Raw genomic sequence first — 9,677 nt, 5'->3', positions numbered from 1 at the left:
AGCACTGGGGTTAGGAATGTGGTATTTTAATATGGCCCACAGATCACGGGGCAAATCCTTACCTTCATATTGAATTCAAATCTCTTAATTGGAGGCCTTACAACTTATCCATGTGGAATTTAAAACACTGAAAAGGCGAAGGCTGGGTGTACATGGAATGACGGAATTTAACCTACAGAAAGGTGGCCTATAAAATTAAACTTCAAGAGCTGTGTAAGGAAAAATAGAAGTCAAATGCTTGTGCAACCGCTGGGGAGGAGGTGTCCCTCCTCTTTCATTAATTTCTCCAAGTCTTAAAGATGTATGTAGTAACATGACCCAAGAGTTATACCTCTGATTAGTATGGATTTAGTTTTCTAGGACATATTCTGGAGGGTGAGAGTACTGTGGGCCTTAATTAGCTGGAAGTGACAAATCAATGGTAGACTTTGATGTGTCCTTAAGAAAATGGGGCATTTCAAGTCATTAATGATATTGATATTTACATCATGATCAGAGATGGGAACTGAACCAAAATCTTTGATGAAAACTGCCCCTCAATTTTTCCCTAATCAAGATCAAACTCAGGATTAGTATAATGGTCAAAATCTAAAACCGTTGATCCAAACCACCCTGAAGTTTGGAGAGGGTATTTGGAAAAAAAGAAAATGGTCTGGATATGAATTTTATGGCTTAGATCCACCTCTGATGGCAATCTGAGATTGCCTATAACAAGATGAAATTCATTCTCATGGTAATTCACCCCCATGGTAGAGAAAGTCCTGTGCCTAGGTATTATACATTCACTAGTCAGGCAACTACAGCAAACCCCGCCAATACCCTCTGCTCTTCATCTAGAAGGATTCTCTCTCTTCCAGGGCTGCAGAATAAGTTGGTATTTATGTTCTTTTAAATCGAAGCCTTTGAAACAAAGCATTCAGTGCTAGCAATTGTACTGGGCTATGCCAACGTTTAGAGTTGGCACTGATTTTTTGTGATACACTGAAATGGTCAGGAGCTGTGGTACCTGTGGCATTTTCATTCACCAGAGCACTCAATGCTTTACTTGTATACCAACCAAATCCACACAAAGTGCATGTTGGGAAGTGGAAATATTTATAGCAAAAAAAAAAAAAAAAAAGTAAGAAAAACTTAGGACCACATTTCTAAAGTGACTTTAACCAGCTTCCCCCAGACTTTGCAGGCAAAATCATATGTGCCTGAAATTGCATGCCCAGACATTTGTGTGAGTAATTAAGCAAATTTAAATGCCTAACTACCCGATTTGCCACCATGCAGCATTAAGTTAGATGGTAAATGTTTATTATTTACATCTGCAAAATTGCACATGCAAGTGATTTGGCATGCGCTTTTGGGAATACCCATTTAAGGCCAGATACTCAGCTGGTAAAGTAAGTGGAACGAGATGCCAGTTGAGGATCTGCATTTTAAAGGTTGTTTTGAAAATATGGTCCTAAATTCACAATGCTCACAATGTCATTTTGGGGGCGGTGCGAGGCAGTGCAATGACCCAGCACAAACTCCTAAAGCGTGCTACTGAATACTTCAAAGATGGGAGAATTTGATTGATCATCCAAACCCATTTCTTGTCCTGTGGTATCGTGCAAATCTCCGCGTTCTACAGACTGCATGCTCAGCACCCAGGGCTTGCCCTCTTCGCCTAATAACGTGGTTTTGTAGGGCTCCACATAGATCCTACGGATATTCGGCTTCGATTCATGGTACTTGCCTTTCCCATCTTCTGGGAGGCTCGAAGCATGAGGTAAGAAAGTGCTCCGAGGACTATCGATGGGGATCCTTATTTGCTTGCTGGAGGTAGGCTCCTGTGATAATTCCGTGGCTCCTGCGAGATGCTGTGTATACACACCCTCAGAAAGAGAGGCGGGCTGCGTCTCGCTGTGCACTCGCAGCCAGCGATGGTGCCGGCTGAAGTAATTATAGTGCTGATGTTTCCCTAGCTTTTTTTTTTTCCCCAGGAAACTCAAAGGCTGCCTGGAGTTGGAAGTCTTGTCCAGGCTTTTTGACGTGAACTCTCCCATGGTCAGACTGTTCATGTACTCCGTGCAGTATTCAGCACTGGCATCCAAGTCACTTCCCCCTTTCGGGTCTTCTTTCAAAGTCAGGTGAGGCTTCATATCATGGACCTGGAGGACGTCAGGTGCACTGCCACCCAGACCACCCACTGCCTGTTGGGATATGTCATGTGAGGATGAATAAACCAAATCCAGTTCTCTGGGGCTCAATGCATCACTAGAATCATAGTCGCTGTCAGTTGGAAGAAATACTTCAGAGCAGCCTTCTTCATCCGAGCAGGGCTGGGAATCTGAAAATAGAAGACTCATTAAAACCGAATAACCACTATCATGACACACAGCCCCACTTAAAAGAACTGCTTAATACACTTAATATATTTTCTTAACTTGGGATCAAAATGATTATCAGACACGCTTCTGGCAACCTCTGTGTATTTCCACTGTGGAATTTTCCATGGGGCCAGGTGACAGTAGCAAAGAGGAGATAGTTGTGGTGGATTGATGGGCATGCTAATGAGGAGATAACATGACAGTAAGAAACAGGAAGGGAAGAAACTACTAATGAAGTGATGGGAGGTGAGCAAAGGGGAAGAATTGGGGTTGAGATGAAATTTTAAAGTAATCTTGTTTTCTGAGTTTCCAACTGAATTTCATGGAGGCTAAAATTTTGGATATTGAGAAACTATAACCCAAATTCTGTTGTCTGTTAAGCAGTTAATTGATTTACACCTGTGTAATCGAGAGCAGGATGTGACCTTACAGGTCTTTAACAGGTGTGGATAAAAGATATACAGCTGCATGAGCAAAGTCTGACCTTTTGAAGGAATGTTTATCCAAGACCCAAACTGACAAATTGAATCCACATGTGAATTTATTAATCAAAGTTCAGACTGGCTCCTGCACTGATGTCACTGACATTCTTTTGTCATGGGAACATCAGGGCCAAGTTCTGCCGTAATGTAAAGAGCAGTGGATGTGACATCATGGGTCCAATTCTCTGCCGCCCTCTATCGGGGTCGTCAGTCACACCAGAACAAAGCAAGCACAGGGTCGGTATGAAATAGTACCCACTACTCACCCTGCATTGGTGCACATGACCATACACAAGGTACAGGGCAATAATGAATCAGGTCCACGTAGGGGACACATTATGCTCTTAGATACATGGTGCTAATGCTAAGTATCTCCACCTAATCCAAGAGGATTATTCTGCATTTGCACCATGTTATTCAAAGGAGAATTTGGCCTAGAGAGAGCCCATGAAATCAAAGGAGAACATTAATATATAATGGATTAAATCAAAGTCAGAGACACAGCCTTCTATAAAGGCCACAGTTTCCACCCAAATTCTTTGGTCTTTTTTATCGCTTTTACTCTAATAGGAGCAGATTTATTTGGTTTTCTTGACAGTAGGAAACTGCCATTTAGAAGTAAAAATAAATGATTATGACCAAAAAGGCCGTGGCGGTTGTTCCATGCAGCATCTGCAGCTTTTGTTTCTAACATGTCATTAACTCATTGCTTAATGACAGCTCAGCAGAACAGCGATTTATTTTTTTTCCCCGAAGTCCTTATTCTATTAATGAATCAGGCACTGTCATTTAATTTGCTTCCTTTTTTCTGTGCTGCAATCCATTTATTTCATTGATTTAATTTTCCAGCTATTCAGAGCAGCAATAGCAGCCAAGGAAGTGGGTATAACATTTTACTAATTTGCTTAATTTTATATTCTTAAAGGGTCCATCTCAGCTCACTTGGGACACCGAGCCATCTGAAAACAACAATTAAACCCAATGGCTCAAAAAGTCAGCTGCTCTGTCAATACAAAACCAGATGAGCATAGGAAAGAAATAGTGCCAAAAGACGGCCGTCAAAGGATGGGAGGAAAATATGATCCGAGATGAACATGTAACATTTGACCTCTGAAGTGTTCTTTGATGCCTCTGTGGAACCCTAAACCCTCAGACACGATAAGATACATCCTGGGCTCACTATTCCATGGCCGCTTGTATTTCATATTTTGCAGTTTACAGGACTTGGTCATCATGGACGAAATTCACCCATGTGCAGCCCAGGCCAGGGACAGCGCATCACGTATGTCCTCAGAGATGCATAGGTCTTGCGTTGGCCATGTGCAAAAGGATGAATTTAATTCCAGAATACTTAGCGTTGATATGGTTGCATATATGTTGCATACGTTGTACAAACATTAATTATTCTTCACAAAAGCCCTATGGGATAGCTACTGTAGGTTAATATCTTCACTTTACAGATGCAGAAACTGAGGCAGAGAGACAAAGTGGTTTGCCCACAACCACATAGCAAGTGGTAGAACAGAGATTAGAAGCCAAAACTGCCAATGCTGCCATCCCCACAGGCCAGACTACCTCCCAAGTACAGCATCAAACACAGTAAAGTCCAAGTATGATGCATGCAGTAGTGTTGGTGGCCTGATATATACAGGAGGTCAGACTAGGGGCTGGTCTACACTATGGAGGAAAATCGATCTTAAATACGCAACTTCAGCTATGTGAATAACGTAGCTGAAGTCGAAGTATCTAAGATCGAATTACTCACTGTCCTCACGGTGCAGGATCGATGTCCGCAGCTCCCCCTGTCGATTCCGCAACTCTGTTTAGGTTGGTGGAATTCCGGAATCGATATAAGCGCGTTCGGGGATTGATATATCGTGTCTAGATGAGACGCGATATATCGATCCCCGAGCAATCGATTGCTACCTGCTGATACGGCGGGTAGTGAAGACGTAGCCCAGGTGAGCTAGTGAGCCTTTCTGGCCTTAAACTCAATGGCTAGGAATGTGGGGCAGCTCAGTGATTAGTATCGACCTGTACACCAAGATGTGTTTTGCGTATTGGATTCCTGAACTGGAGGATTGGTATGTTGGAGAGGAGCAGACACTTTCAATGCACTCTTTCACACTCATGCACCAGTGACTGCAAGCCATTAATGGGTCTAAATGCCAAACAATTGAGCAACCCTTGCAGGGGCTTTCTCCTAGATGGCCTGGCTGACTGACTGGGCAAAACCAGTCTGAGGCCAAAGGAAATCTTCACAGCTAGGCCCTGCAACAAAAAATGTTGAACAATAATATATAGAAACTGGGCTCAGGTGCACACAGGGAAGAGGGGGCTTTGAGAAAAGGGAATTTCCCTGGTCTGATTTTATAAGGACAGTCCCAATTTTTGGGTCTTTTACTTATATAGGCTCCTATTACCCCCTTGCATCCCGATTTTTCACACTTGCTGTCTTGTTACTCTATACATAACGAACTAGGGTCACCCAATGAAATTAATAGGCAGCAGGTTTAAAACAAATACAGGAAGCACTTCTTCACACCACACACAGTCAACATGTGGAACTCTTTGGCAAGGCCCATGTTGTTAGCAAGGCATGAGAACTAGATAAGTTCATGGAGGATACGTCCACCAGTGGCTATTAGCCAGGATGGGCAGGGATGTAACACTATGCTCTGAGTGTCCCTCTGTTCACCAGAAACTGGGAGTGGGTGACCAGGGATGGATCAGAACCCTTTGAAGCACCTGGCATTGGCCACTGCTAGAAGAGAGGATACTGGGCTTGATGGACCATCGGTCTGACTCAGTATGGCTGTTCTTATGAATTGGGTCTGTTTTATTCCTGTAACTCAAGAAGCAAACTAGCTTAATTCATCTTGGAATGAAGTATAATGTTAGATGAGACTAATTTTGTTTTTTTTCTCTTTGTTGTTTTGAAACCATTTTCTCTAATGCTTTGTTCCATTTACTAATAAACGTACTTGTTTTAAGAAGGCTGTTGGTTTCTATTTCACTGGTCACAGGCTCCTGAAGTGAAGAGATGCAGGTATCCAGTGGGTTTTGCATGATAATAAGCAGTTGGGTTAGACAGGGTGTTGTACCCAGATCCCAGTCGAAGAGTGGGAGAATTGTGAATTCCATCTCAAGACAGGTAAAGGCATGAGGCTTAACACCCAAGGGGATGGAAGTGGGGTGGAGCACTGATGGACACTGTACAGGGGCCAGAGGTGCAAACAGGCCCATAACTGTGACACCAAATCATTTGGCTGCAAGAACTGAACATTGGCATGCTATAGGCCACACCCTGCCCTGTTATAGAAAAATCCCCTAAGTGGGCCAGCAAACTAAGGCTCATCTTGCAAAGTTTCCTTCTCAAGGATGAAGCATTTGAAGAGGGGACAGGTTGTGAGTAAAGCGGCCAGCCCAAACGCATGTAGATAAAAACCTTTGTACCAAACTGTTAGATACTCCAGCTGGGGTTTCAAAAGAAGCCCAAGAGACTCAGGTGCCCAAGTCCCATTAACTTTCTTAGGTCCCTTTGAAAATCCCTGCTTCTATATTGTAATGTGCGTGTGCACATGTGTGCATGTATTTATTGTTTTGTATTGTCTGGTTCACTTCTTGAGGGCACTGCAGAAAATGAGAGTGATAGTGGTTCATTGTGCCCTGAGGCCAAAGGGAGCCCTTCTGCTTACTTCACTGGGCATTGGGTCAGGTCCAAAGGCAGGAACTTGAATGCAGAGAAGGTGATGTCTAGGCTGCCAGCCTGAGGAAGACATTCCATGTGTGGGGAGAGAAGGTGGGTGGTGTGAAAAAAGAGACTGAGGTGGGCAGGAAAAAAGGAGAAGACTCGGTACCATTGATGGTGAGGGGAAGGGAGAACTGAAGGGAATGATACTGCGGTGACTGGGGAGACTGAGCTAATAGATGGTTTTTCCATGTGTAATTTCTATAATTCTGAGATTATGCTGAGAGTGAACATTCAAGAAAACCCCCCTAAAAGTAGGTATTGGAAGGCACTGTAATTTGATACCTCTTCCACCCCCCCCGGTTTATCTATTAAGCCTGTCAGCTTAAATAATAAATAATAAGGCTACAAATAAAAAAATTAAATCAAATAATTGTTAAAATACCTAGACAGGCATGGAAAAAATATCACAGCCTAGCTCCCAATTTAAATGGGAGATTGAGGGTCCATCTTGATGATTTTCTACTCAGTTTCACCCAAGGGAAAAAAAACCCCTCTCTTACCACTCAGGGCTTTTCTCCTCTGGCTCCTGATCTCTGGTGAGGGTGGTGGTGATGGAAGACAATCTAGATGAGAGGATGTTGAATTTATTTTCTTCTGATTCTGCTCTTCCGACAGGTCCACAAGCTTTGTTATGAGCAAGCCAGCCACTGGCTGTTTGTACCTGGCATACTGCAGCGCCTCTGTGATCCATCTCATTTCACGCCAGATCTCGTCGATTTGCTTTGGAAGAAAGGAAAAAAGAAAAGACAAACAAAAGCAGTGGGAATTTGCAATGGCTCAGTGCTGAAGGTATTGATTTTGGTTTTCTTTAAAAAAATATAAAAAAATTGTCAGTTCTTTTCACATACATTTTTTTATTTATTTAACGTTAACCAAAAAGATGTATAGATCCAGGGTATAAATCTACATAGCGCCATTGACAGAGCATAGAGAGATGGGCCCAAGCAAGGGAGTTCAAATCCAGACCAGCTTCAAGGGGTTTGGGTTCATGTTCAGGCCAGGCCCATGCTTAGGGCTGTCTCGAGGATGACAATTCTGTTTCATGGCAACTCTCAAGGTTTTTAAAGTTTGGTTTGGTTTTGCACTGGAATGAAAACAAGACTTTGGAATATTTTCAGGAAAAGGGAATTATATCAAAATGTCCATCTTTGGATCAAAACCTGAGCTTTTCGATCCGGGACATAGACATGAGTGAACGTGACCTGGTGGTTACAGCAGATGGAGATGTTAGAGACCCAATGTAACTGCTGTGCCTGATTCAGAGCAGACTAGTTCATCCCAGATCGTTCTGAAATCAGATAGAGCAGGGACTTAAACATGGGTCACCTACATCCCAGGCCAGTGGCCTAACCACTAACTTACAGACAGTCACTCTCTCTCTCACCCCTTCCCCTAAATCAATACATACTGGGGGAGGCCGGAGTCAAGGCTCTGCACAATCTCCACCCATCTGTATCGCAAGGGAGTAGTGGCCTCATGGGGACCTCCACCTACACAGTGACCTGCAATGTGGGTGGCCCTTGCAGGGGAACAAGAGGGCACATTGGGCAAAGTGTCAATCTTGCCCTCTTTTCAGTGTTGTAGCTGTGTCAGTCCCAGGATATTAGAGAGATAAGGTCGGGGAGGTAATAGTTTTTATTGGACCAACTTCTGTCGGGGAGAGAGACAAGCTTTCAAGTTACCCAGAACTCTGCTTCAGGTCTTGGCGATGCCCAGTAAAAGGTATTACCTTACCCACCTTATCTCTCTAAGCTTGCCCTGAAGATGGAAAGCCAAATTCCCACTGACTCTCGCCATTCTCAAGAACTCCAATGGGGCTACACAGTATTCAAGCCAGCACAGAATCTGACCTATGCTGTTCCTTTATTGATATTACGTTTATGCCCAGAGGCCCTAATCCAGCCAGACCTGGGCTCCATTGCGCTAGGCGCTGTACATATATATATATATATATATATATATATATATAGGGAGACATGATTGCTCCCTGAGGAACATCAACAAACAGGTGTGGCAAATACCCTGCTGTGTTATGGGGATGAGAACCAGGTTTTTAAAGAACAACATGGTGGTGTAGACTAGCCACCTGCATAATTGGATGAGATTTTTTGTAAAGATATAAATAAATTATTAATATTAATAACAATAGTAAAGCCTGATGACCATCTTCCTAGCCATTAGCAACTGGCAGTTTCCTATAGGTAGAGCCCTGCACGGATACAAAAATTTGGATCCACCTCTGATCCTCAAAAATTAACTTGTATCTGACCCACGAGCTGCACTCCACCTTTTATATGTATTTGCATCTGCATCCACACCCACACCAGCACCCTATCTCACTGTTAGAGACCTGCGCAGATACAAAAATTTGGATCAGCATCCGATCGCTGATCCGCAAAGATGGTAGACAATGCAACTGCATCTGCAGATGCAGATTTCCACAGATATAAAGCACATCTCTGTGGATTTGCAGGGCTCTACCTGTAGGAATCACAGTGGATGTTCAGAAGAAAACTGAAGAGTAGGGCAGGATATTGGATTTTCAGCTCCTACTCAAGTCAATGGGGGCTCTCTGGGTGCCTTCAAAGGTTAAATTTGTTCTTTTAACTCACATGACTATTACCAAACTTGTGATGTTTCACCAAAAATCTCTGGAGATCCTGTGGTCACATAGGAATTTTGTTTTGTTCCCTGTCGAACTTCTAAAGCACAGAGGTTAGAATCCAAAGCTCACAGAAGTCAAAGGAAAGAGCTCATTGGCTCAGGTCTGTGATCAGTAATGTTCCTCATCAGAGCTGGCAAACAGAGTGAAGTGACAGGTTTGTAAGTTAGATTCCTCTTTTAACAAGAGTGGATCTGCTTCAGCTCTAAGCTGTCTCAGTGTAATATCAGGGGACGGGGGAGAACTCCATAGAAATCAAGGGAGTTCTGCTGGTGAAAAGTAAAATCAAGCCTGCTGTTTCATAAACTCCTGGTGAGAATTTAGAGCACGTGAAAAGTGACAGGCTGGAGAATGGAGCCCTTCATTTATCTACCAAACAGGCACAACACAGATGATAGCCCTTTAACCTTCTCCAT

General features: G+C 43.2%; 1 protein-coding gene across 1 annotated transcript in view; it reads right to left on the bottom strand.

The window, feature by feature from the left end:
* Positions 1 to 1,519: 1,519 nt before the first annotated feature.
* The window catches only part of ANKFN1 (ankyrin repeat and fibronectin type III domain containing 1), a 176,297-nt gene continuing 168,139 nt past the window's right edge, over positions 1,520 to 9,677 (bottom strand). Inside the window, exons 18-19 of the mRNA XM_032805646.2 lie at positions 7,100 to 7,319; positions 1,520 to 2,323 (exon numbers count right to left, since the gene is read on the bottom strand). Of these exons, the coding sequence (XP_032661537.1) occupies positions 1,524 to 2,323; positions 7,100 to 7,319 (1,020 nt within the window). The 3' untranslated portion in view covers positions 1,520 to 1,523. The remainder of the gene's footprint in view (positions 2,324 to 7,099; positions 7,320 to 9,677) is intronic.

The sequence above is a fragment of the Chelonoidis abingdonii genome, chromosome 13 (genome assembly GCF_003597395.2).
Source record: "Chelonoidis abingdonii isolate Lonesome George chromosome 13, CheloAbing_2.0, whole genome shotgun sequence".
Taxonomy (NCBI): domain Eukaryota; kingdom Metazoa; phylum Chordata; order Testudines; family Testudinidae; genus Chelonoidis; species Chelonoidis abingdonii.
Note: the sequence above shows the minus strand (reverse complement) of the source record. Positions and strands in the feature narration are given on the sequence as shown.